This window comes from Paramisgurnus dabryanus, chromosome 3 (assembly GCF_030506205.2).
Source record: "Paramisgurnus dabryanus chromosome 3, PD_genome_1.1, whole genome shotgun sequence".
Classification (NCBI taxonomy): Eukaryota; Metazoa; Chordata; class Actinopteri; order Cypriniformes; family Cobitidae; genus Paramisgurnus; species Paramisgurnus dabryanus.
The window spans coordinates 23,445,054-23,467,072 of NC_133339.1; the positions used below are offsets into that span (position 1 = coordinate 23,445,054).

General features: G+C 37.4%; 1 protein-coding gene across 3 annotated transcripts in view; it reads left to right on the forward strand.

The window, feature by feature from the left end:
* The window catches only part of stat3 (signal transducer and activator of transcription 3 (acute-phase response factor)), a 48,025-nt gene that overhangs the window by 11,764 nt on the left and 14,242 nt on the right, over window positions 1-22,019 (forward strand). For all 3 annotated transcript variants that reach the window (XM_073813912.1, XM_073813913.1, XM_073813914.1), the window contains exons 2-17: window positions 5,320-5,453; window positions 12,055-12,298; window positions 15,093-15,185; window positions 15,389-15,470; window positions 15,555-15,655; window positions 15,882-16,033; window positions 16,119-16,277; window positions 16,372-16,464; window positions 16,568-16,627; window positions 16,708-16,737; window positions 17,367-17,460; window positions 20,181-20,228; window positions 20,536-20,619; window positions 21,298-21,396; window positions 21,477-21,612; window positions 21,887-21,939. In XM_073813912.1, coding sequence (XP_073670013.1) covers window positions 5,326-5,453; window positions 12,055-12,298; window positions 15,093-15,185; window positions 15,389-15,470; window positions 15,555-15,655; window positions 15,882-16,033; window positions 16,119-16,277; window positions 16,372-16,464; window positions 16,568-16,627; window positions 16,708-16,737; window positions 17,367-17,460; window positions 20,181-20,228; window positions 20,536-20,619; window positions 21,298-21,396; window positions 21,477-21,612; window positions 21,887-21,939 — 1,656 coding nt within the window. In that variant the 5' untranslated portion in view covers window positions 5,320-5,325. The remainder of the gene's footprint in view (window positions 1-5,319; window positions 5,454-12,054; window positions 12,299-15,092; window positions 15,186-15,388; window positions 15,471-15,554; window positions 15,656-15,881; window positions 16,034-16,118; window positions 16,278-16,371; window positions 16,465-16,567; window positions 16,628-16,707; window positions 16,738-17,366; window positions 17,461-20,180; window positions 20,229-20,535; window positions 20,620-21,297; window positions 21,397-21,476; window positions 21,613-21,886; window positions 21,940-22,019) is intronic.

The window sequence follows — 22,019 nt, forward strand, 5'->3', positions numbered from 1 at the left end:
TAACAATGTAAGTTTGTTTTTACTTTGTTTTGGAAATTCATGTCTACTTTGACTAGAACAGTTTTTGGAAGATCAGTGTTTTTAGTGACTTGTGTTCTATCTCAATTGAATAAAAAACTGAATGCAAAAAGAAAGAAAGAAAACTGTAATGCACTTTGAAAATTAAACTTTTGTCTGATGGACAGCTTGGTGTATGGAAGAGATTTGACATAAAGGAAGCGAAACAACAAAAAAGTGTGACCGTTGTTTCACTCGTCTCGCTTGGCCATGTTTACCTTTTCTACTTTCGTTTTCTCTCTCTCTCTCTTCAAAGTATGCTTATGTTTATTTAAATATAACACAATTTTAATTAAACTTGAGATGAAAAGGGAAATTGCTTTGTTTTTGGTATTTTTAAGTTTGTCAGCCCAAACCGTCTGTGTGTTGGCATCTATGCATGTGTGTGGTCAACTGCGTGAGACTGTGTTTGTTCTGTGTTTTTTGATGTAATGTTCAGAGAGACCGGCTCTTTGGGCTTTTGAGGTTTTCCTCTTTCAACGGATGTTCTTGATGCTTGAAGATAAACTGTCACTGATTTCTGTGGCCTTGGAAAATTTCATTGATGTCTCTAATGTGTGTCTGTTATAAAAATGATGGTGTTGCCAGTGTTGTCCAAATATCTACCTACTAGATATTAATTCAGATTTAAATGTCAATAATCAAAATAACCATAACCAGTATGGCGATTTACAAAATGCAATGCTACATGTCACCGTAGCATACACAATCTTAATGTGGTCACCTGGGGAAAGCATTGTGTTGTGTATATTCTATATTAGTCGTTTTCTAGGTAAAAGCCCCTAAATGCCATCTCCGTCAAATAGGGCTGTGCAAAAAATCGACTGCGATTATCATGCGCGTGTCATCAGTAAAGCCGGTTCGGTGATTAGAAGTAGTTCACCGAGAAGCAAGGCAAAATCGGGTTCATAATCGAGGAAAATCGATTCCGATTATCTATGCAATTTTGCCTAGCTTCTCGGTGAACTACGGGTCTGTGTAATAAATGCCGCTCCATCTGAAAGCAGCTGATGGCGATTTTCTTCTAATCACCGAACCGGCTTTACTGATGACACGCGCATGATAATCGCAGTCGATTTTTTGCACAGCCCTACCATCAAAAATAAGATAATGATATTAACCAAATGCTCTCTGTGCGTATTATATGTTCAAATATTTCACTTCTAATCTGCTTTATCCCGGTCACAGGCTATTCTGAAATACCGGTTTGCAGAATCCATTGAGTCTGATTAAAAAATGCTCATTTACAAGAAAACATGTCAGATGCACTTAAAGGGTTTTGCATCTGAGCTCTTCAATTGTTGTTTGACGTTCTGCAGCAAAACTTGTTTAGCTGTATATACAAGGAAGTATATTAATGTTGCTGTTCTTCCTTGAAGGGGAAGTATTTCTATAAGGAAAAGAAAGTTGAAAAGCTGACAATGCCTGTTATGTTTGTTTTCTTTTGTCATATGTTAAATTGATAGTTCCCAGAAATATAAAAATAAGTTGCTACTCGACCTCAGGTCATCAAAGAAAAAGTAAATGGTTTTATTAGTAACACAGTAAAGGAGATTTTTTTTTTTGCTGAGACTGTGGTCCTTGTTTTTGTTTTTTATTAAATGCAAGTCTACCGACAACATTATTTTGAGAGTCACAACAGCTAATACGTAGCCTGGCTCCGCCCTCCTACGTGCTTCCGCTTATTTTTCATTTCGCTTCAACAGTACGTCTGGGATTTCTCTATAGAGTTTCGTTTTCTCCTGCAAAAATCTGCAGGACCAATCAGCGAACAGATGGGGGTGGCTAAGAACGATGACGTTGAGGTCGTGCGTCAGTTTGAGTTGTAGTTCAGTAATGGCAGCGGAGAAAGACGTGAGAAAAGCTATTCGGTCCGTTGTTGCAAAACTGCCGAATATACAGAAGTTAAAGCCGGAGCAAGAACCAGGTTTGCTAAATTTTGTTTGTCTGATTATTCTGACTTGTTGTTTCCGGACGGTTTCGGTGCATGATATACGTCACGACCACATGTTAGCGATTGGCTTTGGCAGATCCTGAGTGACTCTGGGCATATCCAATAGTTTTAAACTTCAACAATGGACCCTCCTTAACGGAAGTAACGCTTTGCTATGGAGCGTGGCCAGACTCTCTGTACAAATGAAATGAATGTACGAGAGTCTGGTTATACCAGGCTAGCTAATACGTGCAACCCAAAATGAATTCTTACAGCTCCTGATAATATATTTAGATCTCATGAAGCAAAAAGACTGCTCTGTGCAAGAGACTGAACAATATGCAACATTATTACCAGTGATCCATAGCCTTAGCAGACGGTCCGAAGCATCTGAATGGCAAGCGTCCTGTTGTATTAAATAGCAACTATGGTCCAATTCATGATTTTACATTTACTTTGGTGTGTAAGTGTGTATCAGTACATGTTAACGATGTGTAAAAGGTACAAACCCCAAAGTAAATGATGATGCAAGTTATCGTCTCCAATAGGGATGCTCATATCAGTTAATTTCCCCAACCGACAACCGTAGCTTCAAAACCGAACATTAACCTTTAAAGTGTGTGTTGCAGGTTTTTTTTTTACGAATTTGTGCAACTTGCTTGTGTGTAATAACCATTTAAAGTGTTATCCATTGTATTTTATGTTGTTGGGTATCACAAAACCCGAAAAAGTATGAAAAAGTACAGCGGTTTGCAATGATTCTCCTTTCCCCCACAACGCACTGTATGACGTCACGCTGGGGAGAGAATTTACCAAAGCCGCATTGAGAGCATTGAGAATGACTATAGAAAGACGAGTAAAGTACAGTTCTGATAGCGCAGATTATAGACAGACAGACAGACAGACAGACAGACAGACAGACAGACAGACAGACAGACAGACAGACAGACAGACAGATGGATGGATAGGCTAGTATAGAGAGATAGGCAGACAGCCAGATAGCATAACGTTAGCATATCTTCGTGTAGAAAGTAAACAAACAATTAACATACTCGTGCATGCTGGCTTGAGGGGGTCCATGATCCTGCCTGAAATGGGTGTAACTTTATGCGATCTTCAGCACAAACGGTTTTGGCAGCATGTCTCTAATCCAGGAAGGTGAGTGAGGCACGTCACATCTGTTCGCGGGGACCAGCGACCCAAACGCACTCACTTTCTTACAGCCAGTAGCGGAATGGCAATCGGCAGAGTCGGGACTTTCCCGGTGGGTCGATCTGATAATAGTTATACATTTCGAGTTAACAACACCGTCTGGCGGCGTGATGTGCGCCGGTTCCCGCAGCCCGCTGGTCAAAGTGCAGCCTCTCTGCTCAACAAAGTATATAAAAAGTGCTCAACCTGTTCGGCAGGTCCAAACATGTACAGGATTTATAAAAATACGGTGATTAATGAGCGGTTCCTCCTCAAATGGCATAGTCTGTCGTGATGTAAAAAGCCGCCGAACGCCTGTTTATTACAGTATGTATGCGGTCGGATCCGAGTGTGCTGCAGCTGCTGACTGCTGCGTATAAAATGATCGTGTGATTCGTTATAATCGCATAAACAATATAACAAAGCATCCTTTTATTTCACAAAACAATATATTTGAGATATTATTTGATAGACTAGTAAGTGTGGATAAAGGATGTTTAAAAATCTCTAGCCTGGTGGTCAGGACATGAATGGATCAAATCAGCAGATTTGCGAAGTTTTATTTATCTCCACAGATATCATAAATAATAATTAGCATGGTATCTTTGCAGTATAACACATTATATATTTCCTACGATGTATATATGATTTCCAAATTGTATACGCAGGTATTAAACAGCAATAAATGTCTCATCTATCTCTATGGCTCTGGCTGAGGCTTTCTCCACTTCTCCCCAGCGTGACGTCATCGCAGAATTGCGTTAAAAAACCGTTAATACCAAAAACGTAAAAAAAGTGTTCTTTAAGACCATTTTTGAGACATTTTAAAAATTATACACATATCTTGAGTGATTTATGTACCCATTAATCGACAGTGGTGGTTAACCTGCAACACGCCCTTTAACTTATAAGATTTTAATATGAAATTGTCATTGAGTAAAAATACAGTTGATGGTTGTCTGTGAACTAGTAAAAACAAAACATTAAACAGCAGCGACAGATCAACAACAGCACCAGGATTCATACATTATCAGATATTCACGCAACATACCTTATTAAAAAGCACGCGATCGGTCCAGAGGATTAATATCCAAAAAGGGCAGATTGTCTCTGTTTCATCTACCACAGTGGTCATTTCTAAAGCAGGACGCTTTTCAGAAAGTTTTGCTTTTGCGTCGTCTTTCTCCGTTTGTGCAAAAAGAGAAATGTTTTTGGTCAGGGTCAGAGGCCATCAGCGAACGTCTGTCCGGATGTGCGCGAGACGGACCGCATCATCTTGTGCGGACACGCGTGCGTCTCCGTTCAGCTTCCAAACACGCATACAAATGATTTCTCATACAAATGATTACTTTATCAGACCATCAGGGCAGCAATTATTTGTGTCATTTACAGGACATTCACAAATTACAGATAGAAAAGTGGCGAAATGTCTGACGGCTCATGACAACACGCACCATGTATTAACAAATATTTTTTTTTATTTTAACTGATAATGTTAATCGTCATAAATTCTTACCTTTGGTTAACGGTTAAACGGTCAATGTGAAGATCCCTAGTCTCCAACATAAATCTCTTTTCTTGGACTACAACAAACACATGGATTGTAGGCAACAGTTTACTTCCTGGGATTGGTGATGTAGGAAAGACTGATATTATCATAATTCCTCCCGCTTGGACTCACAGCGATCTTCTGACCAGCCGGCCAGCTTGGTTAAAAGCATGGAAAAATAATCACCCAATTAATCGATTATGAAATACTCACGATCTTACTATGCTAAATATATTACTCGGATTTTAATACTATTATGTTCAGAACTGTGTATTTATCTGTATGTATCCAGTGATATGCAGAGGAGTAGATATTTTTTTAGAGGTTGTTTTTCAAAATATAAAAATAGTGAAAATTGTTTACTAAATAGTGTACTATAGACTTCAACCTTCCTTTATAAAGTAGTCATTGAGTGATGATTTGGAATAAATAAAGCTATATTTGTCGTTCATAGTATGCGGCCCTTCACCTTTTTTTCAAAACCCGATGTGGCCCTCGACTAAAAAATGTTGCCCACCTCTGCTTTAATCTATCAATCAATTTCATCAATTAAGTAATATCTCTCTCTCTTTGTGACTCTCTCTTGTAGGTCAACATGGCCCAGTGGAATCAGTTACAGCAGCTAGAGACGCGCTACCTGGAGCAGTTGTATCACCTGTACAGTGACAGCTTCCCCATGGAGCTGCGGCAGTTCTTGGCCCCCTGGATCGAGAGCCAGGACTGGTGAGTTGTCATCAGGATCTGACATCGTTGTCACTGCTGAAACCTGTTTTTTTACACTCTTAAGTCTAAATCCTAAAGATTTAAAGGCAAAGGGAAGTAACATGAATTCAGCTAACGGTTCTTACAGAACTTTTTAGTGACAGTTTTTGACACCAAGAGAATGTGAAGAACATTTTTACTTTAAATGGTGTTAATACAGTTGTTTTCTAACAGCTTTGAAGAAAGAATACCCACTCCTAAATATCTGGAACCACACTTCCTTATTCTTAGTATTAACTTTGTACTTGTGATGTCACGCCTCTGCCCGTAAAAGTGCTCCTGGAAAGTCTCTTGTAAAGAATAACACAGTGTGCCAAAGTTCGTATTTTTTTCACTGTGTCAGTATGACTGGCTAATAAGCCTTCTGCATGTGGATCTGAAATGTCACACTAGAGAAAGTGATGTTATTGCAAGCCAGGGTTATTTTCATATGCTAAAACTGAAACTAAAATGACTGATAAAAAAACATTTTGTGAACTAAAAATAAAATTATAAAAAAAATTGAAAAACGATAGCTAAATAAAACTAACAATATAGTACTTAAAAACTAACTTAAGTAACAATTATAAAAAAGTTATAGTTTTTATAATCAACAAGCTTTCAATCCATTGCAGAAAAATCAGACCTGTGAGGCTTTTAGGGGAAATACCTATAGATAGCACATCATCAAAGTATTTTTAAGAAGTTGCGTCACTGCTCTGCCATGTTTGCAAGAACTGTCAGATACTGCACATGCGCAGAGTCCTTTCCCCGGAGCAGGGGTGGGGAACCCTGGTCCTGGAGGGCCACTGTCCTGCAGAGTTTAGTTTTAACCCTAATTTAAAAAATCTAGTTAAAGTCTTCAGGATTACTTGAAAATGAAATTCAGGTGTGTTTGATTAGGGTTGTAACTAAACTCTGCAGGACAGTGGTCCTCCAGGACCCAGGGTTCCCCAATCCTGCCCCAGAGGATGTCCTTCTTTAACAGTTGACGATTGGCTCTTTTTACTGGAAGGCGGGACTAGAGCGGCCATATTGACCTTTGTGATCTCCCCCATTTATCAGGGATGTGATTTTTCCGGATTAATCCGGAATTCCGGATTTTCCGACCTGAAAATGTGACCTACGTGAATCATGCAGATATGTAAAAAAAAAAATAAGGGGGGAGGGGGGTATCTCACAGCCGTCGCCATGGTAACCCGGGACGGAACCACAATCGCCGTCCCCGCGCAACAGGGCCACACCGGTGGCAGATGACAAAGAGATGCATTTTCCTTCCTTTCCAAGTATCAACAAGAACGTGTTTCTGACAGTTCGCAAATGGCGGATGGCGAAGTATGATTGTATTCACCAATCAGACCCGATCGTTTATCTCCTCTCTTCTCCTCATTTGCGACGTTTGGCTGTCACTCGCGTGACGCGAAACAAAGCGGCAAACATATACACGTCGGTTTACTTGGTGGATTTGGAGCAGCAATTTTCACAGAAATGAGAGGAAAAACGAGCGCCATTGCAGAATATCCTGGTGGCGACTGAGAGAGGGACGATGCAACAATATTGGTTCCGAAAAAAGGCAAGGAAATAAGTTACCTCATCGAGCCTGGTTTAACCTAACTGAGCATTACATTTGTGCATGAAACCTGATCGACGAACACGGAGGGGCGGGAATCGCGGGACGGAGTGTTTCTTCAGGCTCCGGCGTGAATATAAATTTCTCTTCTAAAGTTCGGTAAAAACACATAAATGGCTTAAAATCTTGTTTAAGAATCTGTTTTATAATGAGAATCTCTCTTTCAGCGCGCCTACGTAAGTTTGCGCCGCGTGACAGCCGATTTGAATCTGACAGAGTTCGTCACTGTACATTAAAAAATCCCACACAGACATTACAGCGTAAATGCTAGGATTAAGATTGATTTTATATATAACAGATAATCTAGATACATTTACCCTAATAAGTTTTTAAAAACATGGTAATGTTTTAATGTTTTGCTTTAGTGTTTTAATGCCAGACAATCATTGAAATGAGGGGAAAATGAAGAGAAAGGCAGCAGATATAGCATCCTTCTTCAGAAAGAGTAGCAAGAAGCAGCCAAACAAATCTTAGTAAAATACATTAAAGTAGCCTTCAAAATTCACATGATTCACATGAAAAAACATGGAGGTTGAATTATGACTATAAATTGTATGTTAATCTCAATTAATTTTAATAAAAATTAAATTATTGTAGCAATTGTATGTTACATTATTCTGATTAACACACTATAATACTTAAAAGTATTTTAAGGTTGGATGATAGAGAGTTTATATGCAACCCCAGAGTAACTGCTGGCCCCTGCCTGGCCACCCCTATGAAAAAATCCCTTGGTCTGCCACTGATTAGCAAAACTCAAAAAATACATTATATTATAAATCTTTACCCGGACAAGTGACTTTTGTGCATGGACAAGTGAAACACAAATTTACTTGTCCGAAGGACAAGTTCCTCAAAAAGTTAATGTCAAGCCCTGATAAACATATTACAACAATTTACGATTAACTAAGAATAATAGTAAACTTCATTATTGTTAATATTGTGACTCTTGATGAGTCTTGATGACGTATGCAGCTTAGAAATGCGACCTCCGGAAGGCTGCAGACTTAGGATTGAGCTCTGTATCATCGTTTGTTTCAAAGGTTTCGTGTGTTTAAAGTTTTAAGGTTGACAAGTTTGATTAAAATAAATAGCACCTGCACTTTTTTGTACAATTACTTCTATTTATTAGTGTCAACCTTCTATTGTTCATGTTTAACAGCTAACAAAGTTACTCATCTACAGGGGTCTAAAATTAGAAAAAGAGACCTTTAAGACACTTTATTATAACTAATGGTCCTGTGTAGCACATTTTACAGATATTTGTATTAAAATAATACTCTGGTAAAAATAGAAGTACTGATTTAACTTCTTTACTCAAGTAAAAGTATCAAAGTACAGGCTTGGAAATTTATTTAAAGTATAAAATTAAAAGTAGCCATGCCTTTAGTTCTTTATAAGCCATTGCCTACATTTTATTTGGATGTCGGCAAAATAGGCCTTCTTTTGACATGAACATTTGCATGTTGCACATTTAGCTGTTAAAGTTGGGTAAAAATGCAAAACAAAAATAAGTTAAAACATATTTTTTATCATGGTTGTTGATATAGAGAGAGGTGGTGATGGAGCAGTGGACAAGACACTTGCTTTTGATTCCCACTGTTATACATCCACCAAATAAGTTATGTGTCATACTGTACAAAAAAGTAGCATGTTGCACATCTAGCTGTAAAATGAATTAAAATGTGTTTTTTTGTTCAAATAAGTTGTTATGGGTCCTACTTTACTATCCGTATAGATCCGCCACCAGTTTGATTGGCGTGTGTGTGTGGGGGGGTCTCAATATATTTTCCTGCTTTTTTGTCCTTAGCCAATCACATGCCTGATTTATAGCAATAGCAGTGACACATCCTGTTACAATTAAATACTGAATCTTTGCCGTCATGCAAGTGAAGTCGGCTAAAAGAGGTCATTAATACAGAAAAGCCTTTATAGATAACCAGGCAGTTAAAGGCAGGTTGGAAAAAATGATATCTTCAGTTATGTATAAATATATTTTATATAATAATAACAGATTTACTAGTGTGATCTTTTTGATTTAACTTTGATTTTTTTTAATATAATGAAAATCTCAAAACCAAATACATTTGAATACATTTTTGGATATATACAGTATCTATATGCTTTAACCATTTCCTATCTAATCGATCTCAGCATGCTTTGCTATGTCATCAGCACGCCACAGAAACAATACCTGCAACAATAGAAGGGATGACTGTCGTTGTCCAGAAAGCAAGATACAGCTCCTGTATATAAAAGTAAAATTACTAAAACTGAAATTAAAATATATTTAATAACTCCATTAGGGATCCCCCGATATTTCAGCCTATAATCTATATTGGCCTAGTGTATGCTATGATTTAACTATTTTAACATCATATAAATGCATGACTCTGGTTGAAATTCGGACCTGATTTGTGCAAAATTTGTCTGTCAGAAAGAGCCTTGTTTGAAATATAGTAACTAGGTTATTGTTGCGTTTTCTCTTCAGCATTTTGTACTTCCTGATTAAACAGATTAATTTCAGTATGTTCTTTTCTTTTCTGACTTCTCTAAACAGTTTCACTGCTGCATGTAGCTTTTTTTATACATTACTAATGTCTCTGTATATTTTTGTTTTACTACAGATTTACATAATTTGCATAAAATAGAGAACATATTTTGTATTGTGAAAGTGCGAATAGTATATTTAAAATTAAGATTCAAGAAAGCTGTATAGTAAGGTTTATTCCATTAACACAGTAAAACACATTAATGAAGTAAACAACGTCCACAGCAGTGTATTTTTCATTTTATTTAATTTTAACTGTATAAAAAGGATAGGCAACATTATGCCAGGATGACAAGTGGGAAAAACTATTTTGACAATTACCATAAGCCTATGCATAATGAAAGCGATGCGGTGTGATGCGCTAGTTTTTTACAGGTGCGTCCCAAAATGTGAACCACCCCTAAGACTCACTGAAAAATTTTTTATCTCCACGTCCGCACCCGATGTGTGTTATCAACGGCCACGTGACAGCGACCAGAGTAGCGGATCTACGATTCGGCCGAACCCGAACCCCGTCAAAAAGCCCAGTATTCGGCCAAATCCTGGATTCGGTGCATCCCTAATTGTAACATGGCTACTTTACATATTTATACAGGGCCGAGCAATCTGTGCTTTTGGTCTTTTTCTCGTACTGTTAAAAAATTATCTGAATTTGCAAAAAGTTTTGATGTGTTTTGGTTAAGATGTTAAACACAGTGTTTTGGAGGCATGAAAGTAATTTTCTTCATCTTATGTTTTTTTTTTTTTTTTTTGAGTTGGGTGTGTAAGTCACCAAATCCAACTTTATATTATTTTAATCACTATCACTTTTTAATCACTGTCTTATTACCTAAAACATAACACCATTTTGAAACCTAAACTCCTAGTAACTGATAGCTGGGATTGAAAACATTTTTACACAACAGGGTTAGTTGTAACACAGCGTTACAATTAAGCCTCAAGTATACAGTAATAATAAAATGAAAACAATGTTAATGATATTAATCAAAATGATAACTGAATACAATGTCATGGGTAATAACTGACAATTATGATTTTTTTTTTGCTAAATTGTGCAGCCTTTCAAAAAAGATCTATTTATAGGCATTGATGCTTAATACAAGAATGGTTAGATGAAGGATCATTGATGGATGAATGTGAGGATATCTATCTATTCTAGGCAGATATATAAACAATATTCATCTTTAGTATAGATGTTTCAGCAGTAACAACATAAACAAGTGGCTTTCGTGGTCAACACGTAACGTCCGGTAAACTCCGCTAAGAATAAATAACAACAAAGTACTTTAAACGTAGTTTATTTATATAACAAGCAAAATAAACAACATGTAGATTAGGAAACCAAAACATGTATTATTTTCGACGATTGTTCAAAAGTTCAGTTTAGCAACTAGTCAGACCATTAAAAAACTGAAACCGGAAGTAAAGTTCGGACCAGGCGCGTATCGCGTCACTGTCCGTGCCTCCGATGAAACCGTCTATACAGACAGATTTTTATTGAATTATTTGTGTTTAAACAAAGTTTTCTCTTAACCTATGGATTAAGTTGTACTGTTTGCACTCCTGTCACTTTCAGTAATTGTACAATAACGGTAGGTCCCACAAACAAACTTTAAGTGTTCTTTTTTGGCAGAGATGTGTGTGGTGATTGTGTAAAAAAATTTTAAGTTAATAATTTTTTAAATGATAGACCCAAAGTCAAAAAGCATTTGTTTGTGCCCCTCTCCTCCCCTCTATGGTAAGTATATAGTTAAAGAATGGAAAATGTGTCAAAAAAAGTTCAGACATTTCATAAAGATTGTGAAAGACTTGGGTGGAGTTTGGAGGAAGATTAAAAATAGTCACAGTCTTTGTAGGATATCTAGTACTCATTGTTCCAAGAAGTGAAAGCATTGCTGAAACTTTTTCAGGAGATGTCATAACAGTTGTCTTCTGTGTGAACTTCCAGAAATATAAAGCCCGTAACTTTTTCAACATCTGTGCGATTTGTATAAATAACAAAGTATGACACAAAAATCTGTGAAGATGATCTCTTTTAGGTTCAAAGAAGTGTCCATGTTTGACCCAGTCATAGGTTGAACCCATCATGGGATAATTGAAATCTCTTGGGTTGAAATAACATTTCAGCATTTTATGTGTACTTTTTAGCATTTTGCAAATCAATCTTTGATTATAGCTTTTGTATAGGTATGTTATTTTGATAATTTTGTGTCAAAAAACCCATACACATTTTAACCATCTAAAACTCTTAATTTGAAATGTTAGATTCTGTAATTGAATTCAAGCCAACATGTTCACAGACATGTTGCGTATTCCTAGCAATGATCAGCAAATGCATGAATGGAATGCAGAAATCTTTAAGGCTTATGACACATGAGCTTGTTTGTTTGTATCTGTCACAGGGCGTATGCAGCCAATAAGGAGTCACACGCCACGCTTGTGTTTCACAACCTGTTAGGGGAGATTGATCAGCAGTACAGTCGCTTTCTGCAGGAGAACAACGTCCTCTACCAGCACAACCTGCGGCGCATCAAACAGCACCTGCAGAGCAAATATCTGGAGAAACCCATGGAGATCGCCCGCATCGTCGCTCGCTGCCTCTGGGAAGAGCAGCGCCTGCTGCAGACAGCAACCACTGCACAGCAGGTCACATACAAATCTACATTTATGAGCACATAAAACAAATATTTATGGTGAACGACACCTACGGCTGTTATTGAAATGAGAAGCTATTGACACTAAGGTCCTGTACACACTGCATATTAATTCGGTGTGTCACTTCACCTTTTAATAGGGATGTGCATTTATGTCATCTTTTTCATTTCGATTAATCCATAGGTCTGAAGAACGAGTACTCGATTAACTGGGGGCAGGGCAATCAAAGGGTACACGTCATGATGAAAATATTTTTATTAAAAACACTCAAATAAAACTTAATTTTGAAGAAACTATGACAGAACAATGAACACATACTAGATTTTTAATAAATTAAATGTTTTTAACAGACCCCTCTAACAGGAAAAGCTGCGTAATGAAGTGAAACTAAAGGGTTAATAAACACAAACCGAAGCGCTTTCTATATGACGCACTCTACATAATATTAAGCCTTTATACAACATAAATGTACAACGTGCATCTATCTGTATAAAATTCAAGACTTCAACTAAGTTTTCAACTAAGTTATCTAAAAAAAAGAAAGTTTAACTCCCATTGTGGATGTGCATCATAAACAGCCCACTTTTAAACACGTCCAGTCAAAGCACAAGCTTCATACTGTAACATTAAGCAGCTTTAAGTCTTTTGCTATCATTTTAGCGTTTAGCTTTGTCGTGTCGTCCTCTTACCTCAGTCAAGATGTAATGTTAATGCTTGTATGGCTCGCTGGTATCTCTTGACATTTGATGTTTAAATATGAGATGATAACCCATTGAACTTTTGACGGCGCTGTATATTTTGGACCTGACTGACTGTATTTCCGAAAATCACGGCATCCTTTTAAACCATAGTGCCTCAGTGATGTGAGGTGTGGCCGGCTTCACGGAATTGGCGCGCATTGCGGGGATCGGCTGGATGTTGCGGCGCGGTCGCGCGGAATTATCTGTTTGTTTTTGATTCACGCATGGTAATGTCATATGCCGGGCTGCGTAGCTCGACGCGACGTCAAACACGCATCTCCAGACCCAGTCTTTACTACTATATGCGCTTGTAACGCTAATCAGACATCCAAATGCCGCCATATCAACAATAAATAAATAAATAAATAAACCCACATGATCATCGTTTTCGTGATCGATCATTGATGCCACGTTCGAGTACTCGTGCCCATCCCTACCTTTTAATGCTTTATCCTGTTCTGTATCTGTACACACACAGTTCAGTAATTTACAGGACTGACAACCGCATTCTACAACCGAATTAACTCTCGCAAAATGCAGGTAGTGACAACCGCATTTCCAGAAACTCTGCATAGTGTGTACATAACCGAACTGAACAACTATAAGTTATAAAATGTTTTTAAACGTGCATCATGGACATGGCAGGTCCCTCTTCTGAAAAATAAATGCCTGGAAAGGGAAAAAATCTTCTGTATGTGCTGTGCAGAAAATGACAAAGGCCTGAGTGTTTGCTGACTAGTGTTGCCAGATCTTGCACAAAAAAGACGGCTAAAAAGAAATATCCAATAATAAACCGAAATAAGTCCAAATGCTTTACCTCAAAGATCAAAATATTGGGACCAGCACCTTCACACTTTAATAACACCAAAACCTTGATCGCTTCATGTTCCAAAAGCCATAAACGGTACAAAAAAAGATGAGGACCTGGCAACAATGCAAGACAGCACGCTGTGAAGCAGCCAAACAAATGCGTACAATACACAATGCCAAGACAGAGGTTAACTGCAAAACATAACGTTGTTACATTTTTTGGTCAAAGCTGTGAGTGATAAGCACGCGAGATGGCGGAACGTATGCTTATCTCTGTGTCAATCATCACATTTTTGGGATTGAGTCTTGTTCTGTACAGACATGAAATGAACATTAACGTGGCCCTGATGCATAAACGCCTTTCTTGGCTCACAGTTGACAACAAAATTAAATTACGATTAATTTTAATATTGTGGAATGCAGTATTTATGAAACAGCCACAGTTTCTCTCTGAGCAGCTTGTTTTTGTAGGAAGTGGACACCTATATGCCACCAGGTGGTGATATAAAACTTCCGCGTCCCAGGACAAATTTTCTGAAACGCACATCACTTTATCGAGCAATATCTATTTGGAATCGACTTTCTGTCTCATCACGCAGAATTCAGAACAAATACAAATTTAAGAGGACAGTAACCCAGGAATTTCTGCAAAAGATCTAGTGCCAGCTGGAAATTGTCATGTTCTTTCAAATGCTTTTTTTTTCTGAACGTAAGTGCAATGTTTGAATTATCTTGATTGTAATTTGTGTTGTTATTGCTTTGTGTAACTTTATGTTGTGAATAATTTTAAAGAGGACCCCAGGAAGATTAGCTGCCATTAAATGGGCCGCTAATGGGGATCCTAATAAAACAATAAAACATTTAGGGGATTCACTTTAAATGCGGTTGTGCAGTGTGTATGAGGCCAAAGAGCAGACTGGTCACTCAAGTGCCTTTTGGTTTTTCTCTAAATTCACCACCATGATTGATTTGCGTCTATAAGATTTTGCTGATCACATTGCTTCATTCCCTCAAACAACAACAAGAGGGGATCATTTTAGACGGATAAACAATTCATTTGTGTTTGCAATTTAATAAATAACAGCTACAAAATAACCCCAAATGCTTGGTAGTGTACATCCACAAATTTTCTCTCCAGACCAGTCTGACTGCCTTAGAAATTTCAGCTTTATTTCACCATCTACAGATTTCTCTTTTCAAGTCTGATGTTTCTCTTTCTTCTTTTATGACTGTAGGACGGTCAGGTAGCTCATCCCACTGGTACGGTGGTGACAGAAAAACAGCAAATATTGGAACACAACCTGCAAGACATTCGAAAGAGAGTACAGGTTGGTCATTTCGGCTACAGTTTTAAACCACATGTTTTTTGATATAACCAGCTGAAGAGTACACCATGCTTCCATTTATCCAAAAGATAGATGCTCTTTTAAATAAACAAGTCAAATGTACAAACTATACTATACAAAAATCTATCTGCCACAATCCAAAATGCAAAATCAAAAAATCACTCATTCCCATCATTTCTGTGCAGGACATGGAACAGAAGATGAAGATGTTGGAGAACCTCCAGGATGACTTTGACTTCAACTACAAAACTCTGAAGAGTGCTGGCGGTATGGCGAGTGAATGACTTATGTGTAATTTAAAAATTGTGTCCTTCGCCACTCGTCTCATTGATTTTGCATATTAATTTTCAGAACTATCCCAGGACCTGAATGGAAACAGCCAGGCAGCAGCCACAAGGCAGAAGATGACTCAGCTGGAGCAGATGCTAAGTGCTTTAGATCAGCTGAGAAGGGTGAGACTTAGTAAAACCTTTTCTAGAATCGACCACCAAGACCACAAGCCACCCCAGCAGTATCACTCCAGCCCAAATTATACATGAGATTTTTTATACAGCAATAATTTTATCCCAGTACCTCTTAAAAATATTTTTGGTGGTTGATGTGATGCATTCAGCTCCCTTATACTGTTAATAAATGTTTTAATAAAGGATCATTTTAATTTTACTGTCTGTTCTGCAGCAAATAGTAACCGAGATGGCCGGCCTGCTATCTGCAATGGACTTTGTGCAGAAGAACCTGACAGATGAGGAACTGGCTGACTGGAAGAGGAGACAGCAGATCGCCTGCATCGGAGGACCACCAAACATCTGCCTGGACCGTTTAGAGACATGGTACAGAAGAGGAGTCTGTTCACAACCTGACACTATTTTGACGCATTTTGACACACATTCATTTTTGATGATCGCTCTCTTTCAGGATCACCTCATTGGCTGAGTCGCAGTTGCAGATCAGACAGCAGATCAAGAAGTTGGAGGAGCTTCAGCAGAAGGTCTCATATAAAGGAGACCCGATTATTCAGCACCGTCCCGCTCTGGAGGAAAAGATTGTGGACCTTTTTCGCAACCTTATGAAAAGGTTTAAAATGCACATTAAGTTAATAATTTTATGGGTGCTACCAAATAGCAGCCAATGAAATGAGGTCTAAACATGGCTTGTGGTTTTGTTGCAGTGCGTTTGTCGTTGAGAGACAGCCGTGCATGCCCATGCATCCAGACCGTCCTCTTGTCATCAAAACTGGTGTGCAGTTTACCACCAAAGTCAGGTATGTACACAGTGATGACTCATATGTGATGGTACGTAGAGTTCTGAATAATTTAAAGACACCACAACCCAATTCATGAAAATTTGCCCTCTTCTCTTTTTAGGTTACTAGTGAAATTTCCGGAGTTGAATTACCAGCTGAAGATCAAAGTGTGCATTGACAAGTAAGGGCAACCGCGTGAAACAGAAATGAAATGATTTGTGTTTGAGATACGGTAATAATCTCTACTCTTGTGTTCTGCAGGGAGTCAGGTGATGTGGCAGCCATTCGAGGGTGAGGTTACATTAATGTCATGTTAAAGTTTCATTGCTGGTACATGCATATATGGAGCGATTGACTAATACTTCCTTTTGAGTGGGTAGTGTCTGAGATCTGTACGTTTTGAGATTGAAAGCATTAAGGCCGTTTCACACAGTACACTGCAACCGTGAGTGTTTAGTTCTTTTTCAATAGGAGACGTGCGAAAAGCAGCAAAACAGGGGTGGTTACAGAGGTGAATGGGAGTTGGTCCACACGCCTTGCTCGTGGCCTCAAAATCCGGTCCCTTTTACCGACAAGACTCTTAATGGCAGGCGCTGTTGAAGATAAACATATTTCTACTAAATGCTGCACAAAACGCTTCCACTACACGAGAAAAGCTGTAGCTGCGTACTGTGTGAAACGGCCTTTAGTCTTGTTTCTAAAATCAGCCTTATTAATGTGATAATTGACATATTTTGCTTTCATAATATATTTGAGTTTATAACTGCATAAAATAGGCCTACATAATTCAATTTCAAGCAGTGTTGTAGATGGTTTTCATTAATTATTGTGTAATAATTATTGTGAATATAAATAGCCAACACTGCTGTAAAAACATTTGAAGTTTTTAACTGTAAAAGATTTTCTTTTTTTCCTTTCAGTTCCCGCAAGTTCAACATTCTTGGCACCAACACTAAGGTGATGAACATGGAGGAATCCAACAATGGCAGTCTCTCTGCAGAGTTTAAACATTTGGTAAGTTCACCCACAAAACCGAAACTTTATCTAGCTAAGACCACATGTCTATAAAATCCAAGTCATTTATTTTAGTGAATTAATAAAATCATCCTACGTAGTGTTAAGAACATTTTGTTAAAATATAACCTTGATGTCTTTTATATTGACTTGGGTCATGGCAAAGATTAAAATCATAATGAAATTAATGAATAAAATCCAACTTTGGTACTTTCATCATTAGATTAAATATGCTCTGTAACACTTTACCTGAAGGGGTTTTCATAAGACACGACACCTTCATAATGATGACATGACACGTGTCATGAACATGAAGGAGATTTTATGCACGTTTATGACAACTGTCATTAAGTGTCATTTGTTCAATTATGTCATTTTTAATGCAAGATGACATTGACTGAGATGTCTTTGTTATGACAACTTGACATAAACACATACATCATAACTTACCAAGACAACATAACTGACCACTTTTTACCAGTGATACAAATATAATTTGTCATTAAAATGTCATTAAGTGTTAACATAACAACGTCATGAATATTCTTCAGTTATAATGTTTTTTTTTTTTAGAAAAAGAAGAAGTAGTTTTATTTATGTAGTACAGTACATTAACACCTCCACCTAAACAATACAACACATAAGACCATATACACAATACAAACACATTAGAGCAGATTTAACAACATTATCCATGATAAGTATTGAAGAGATACATTTTAAGTTGGGCCTTGAAGGTAGAGAAAGTTGGTATTGTACGAAGTGAAAGGGGTAGGGAATTCCATAGTTTGGGATTTTTAAGTTTCCTCCATGTGTTTAAGAAATAAAATCAATCATCCAATAATAATAATAATAATTAAAATTGATACAATTATATTTTATTGCATTTGGAGACCGATTCACCTAAAATTAAATAAAAACCGTACAATAATGGGTTAAGCCATGCAGCGTTGGGTCCATATAGCTGGAAAAACTATTAATTACATTAAATTAATTGATCAAATGTTTTGTTCGTTTTTTCTATGTCAGAAAATTTCAGCACTCTCTTTGTGAGGAAGAACAAGTTCTGTTAGTTGTCAGATTTTTTTAATGTATTGTGCACATATAAAGTTAAGTATAATATTTTGACGTGTCTGTTGCATTTTGTTAATGTATTTAAAATTATTTGACAGTGTATTAACACTTTATGGCATTTAAATGACAGTTTAATTTAATGTTAACCCATAAAGCTAGGTAGGTTCTTAAATTTGATAATTATTCTGCCATCTCATGTTTACGACAGGTTTATAAAAAGTTATGATGTATTAGTTTATGTCAAGTTGTCATAACAAAGCCATCTAAACACTGTCATCTTTGCATAAAAAATGACACAAATGAACAAATGACACCTAATGACAGTTCATGTGTCATGTCATGATAATGAAGGTGTCATGCCAGTCCAAGTAAAGTGTTACCAAATACTCCCAAAATAAAAATTTCTACAAGCAACAGATATGTGACCCTGGACCACAAAAAAAAAAACATTTTGAGTCGCACGGGTATAGACGTATGTCAGCAGTAACAACATAAACACCCAGCTTTCGTGGTCATCACGTAACTTCCGGTAAACTTTGCGAAGAATAAATAACAACAAAGTCCTTTTAGAGGTAGTTTATTTATATAGCAAGCAAAATAAACAACACATAGATTACATAGGAACTCAAAACATTTCTTATTTTCGATGAGGTATTTGTTTAAGAGTTCCGATTCAGGAACTAGTCAGACCATTAAACAAACAGAAACCGGAAGTAAGTAAGTTCGGACCAGAACGCACGTGCGCCCGATGAAACGATCTATATTTGTTGTAGAAGCAAAAAATACATTGAATGAGTCAAACAAATAAATTATTTTATGCCAATAATCATTAGTATATTATGTAAAGATCATGTTCCATGAAGATATTTTCTAAATTTTCTACCGTAACTATATCAAAACTTTATTTTTGTGATTGGGTCAGTCAAGAATAAAATTTGATAGACACTTGCCTATAAACTTGCTTATTGCTTTACTTCCTATTCCTTGGGGATTTCCCATTAAAGTTGTTTTATGTAAAAGCTTACAACTGCCCCCATTCAGTCCACAAGGTCATTACAGCCGTAAGGCAGTAGAGAGCACTAAAACAAACCTTTTCATTAAAGGGATAGCGGAAGATTTTCCTGAATTTTTTTAAAAGAACCGCCCCTCCACTTTTTTTAAAAATGCACATGCGTAACACTCTATCTGCTCTACCTGAACGCGAGCACCACCACACATATACACCTGAAAGTGCGCATGTACAGAAAGCGAACCTATGGATGAGCAGGTACGACGGCCTTACGTCAACATATGACCAGAATGATTGACAACTGGGATGACCCGGAAAAAGAAAATCTTCCGCCATACCTTTAATATGTGTTTCTTTATTTGACTTTCTCAATATTTCGATTTCTATTTTTTTTTTTAAATCTTTTTAAACTCCGGCATCTCTGACAAATATTGTCCTATCCTGACAAACATTTCTCAATGGAAAGCTTATTTATTTCGTATTATGTATAAATCTCTTTTTTTTTTAAATTACCCTTGCGAATGGTGTTGTGGTCCAGGGTCACATATTAACCCGAGTTTTGAATCATCTCTACTAAGTCAAGTTTGGTTGCAGTACATGGGAGATGTAGTTCTTGACCTGTTCTTCTTTCTTTTAGACTCTACGAGAGCAGAGGTGTGGAAACGGAGGCCGAACAAACAGTGACGTAAGGATTATGATAGCATCTTTATGCCACAGTTTTAAAACTATGATCAACCATTTGCGAGGGACCCCTTTCCTAAAATATATATCCATTTTTGTATAATTTTTGTGTAAAGAAACATTTAAACTGTTTCAGATTAATAGCAATTGTGGTACTATAATAACAGCATATTGTTTCCAAATGAAAATTGTCATTTTCTCTGAAATTTTCTGGGAACCCATTAAAACCCCAGTTTAAAAATGACTGTTCTGGTAAAAAAAAAAACTGGTGAAAATTTTGAAAAGTTTTTACTTTGCTCCCTGATTTCCAGGCCTCACTGATTGTGACTGAAGAACTGCATCTGATCACATTTGAGACAGAAGTCTACCATCAAGGCCTAAAGATTGACCTTGAGGTAAAATGCAAACACACACATACACACTGGGTTCCATGTTTATGGATGCCTTTTTTTATTTTATGCCCTAACTCTCACAGAAACCTTTCTGCTATTTAAAAAAAAAACTTCTTTCTGTATGATTCATAAGCGTGTTCCTAATGGAGACCAAAAAATTTCCACACACACGCACACACACTCCAGGATACAGTCCTTATGGGCTCAAATCACATCGATCAAATCAAACATAATGGTGTTATTAAACCCTGAGTAGCGGTGTAGTCCACCACACTGCTCTTGGAAATTGATTCACAGTGCAGAAAGCCAATAAGGTTATAGGATAAGCTGTCACCATGGCGCCAACTGTGGGAGGATGTGAATGCGAATGAACTATGAATCGTGTCCTTGGGCAACACGTCTCTTATTAAAACACCTACCAGCACACATCGCTGCCTACATGCCTATTATGCACCGATATGACCGTACATGTTAAATGATTATTTTTCCATGGAAATAAACAACAGGGTCACGTTAAATACCAACACACACAGCGGGTTAATTAAACAGGCTAATGGAGACGCCGGCTCTGTTTGCTTGTGGGGGTTTTGGAAATAGAGTAACCTCATCTGAATTTGGACTGAACGTTCTGTACAAAATTAACAGGATTTATTATAAATAAACATCTTTATCTCTCTCCAGACACACTCTCTTCCTGTGGTGGTCATTTCTAATATCTGTCAAATGCCAAACGCATGGGCGTCCATCCTGTGGTACAACATGCTGACCAATCACCCCAAGGTTTGAAAGCACAGCAAGCCGTAATGATTGCGAGCTTGAAAGTAAATTTGCATTACTAAGACTTATCTTATTCTTCACAGAATGTAAATTTCTTCACCAAACCTCCGGTAGGGACGTGGGATCAGGTGGCTGAGGTGTTAAGCTGGCAGTTTTCTTCCACAACTAAAAGAGGATTGACCATTGAACAGCTCACCACACTCGCAGAGAAACTTTTGGGTATGTCGTGTACATTTAAATCACACTAGATTTATTTATTACATTTTATTAAAGAAAGGAAATAAAATATGTATTGCTCACAGCATTACGCTAGCCTCAATTCAAGACGTATTTTGCTCACAGCTTTGACGCTATATACGTTCTTTTAAAAAGTGGATTTTATACGCTGATTAAATGTAGTTTTTCAGAATTCAGAATGACTGTTAATTTCTAGTGTATGCATGTTAACCTATTTGTGGATCTCGGTTTCATTTGGTTTCCCATTTTGGTGCAGGTCCATGCGTAAACTACTCCGGTTGCCAGATCACATGGGCCAAATTCTGCAAAGTATGTGATTCTTTTCATTCCTTTTCTTAGTATTAACTGTAAATCAAATCAGACTCGCTGATCCAGTTTATTTTCTGAAT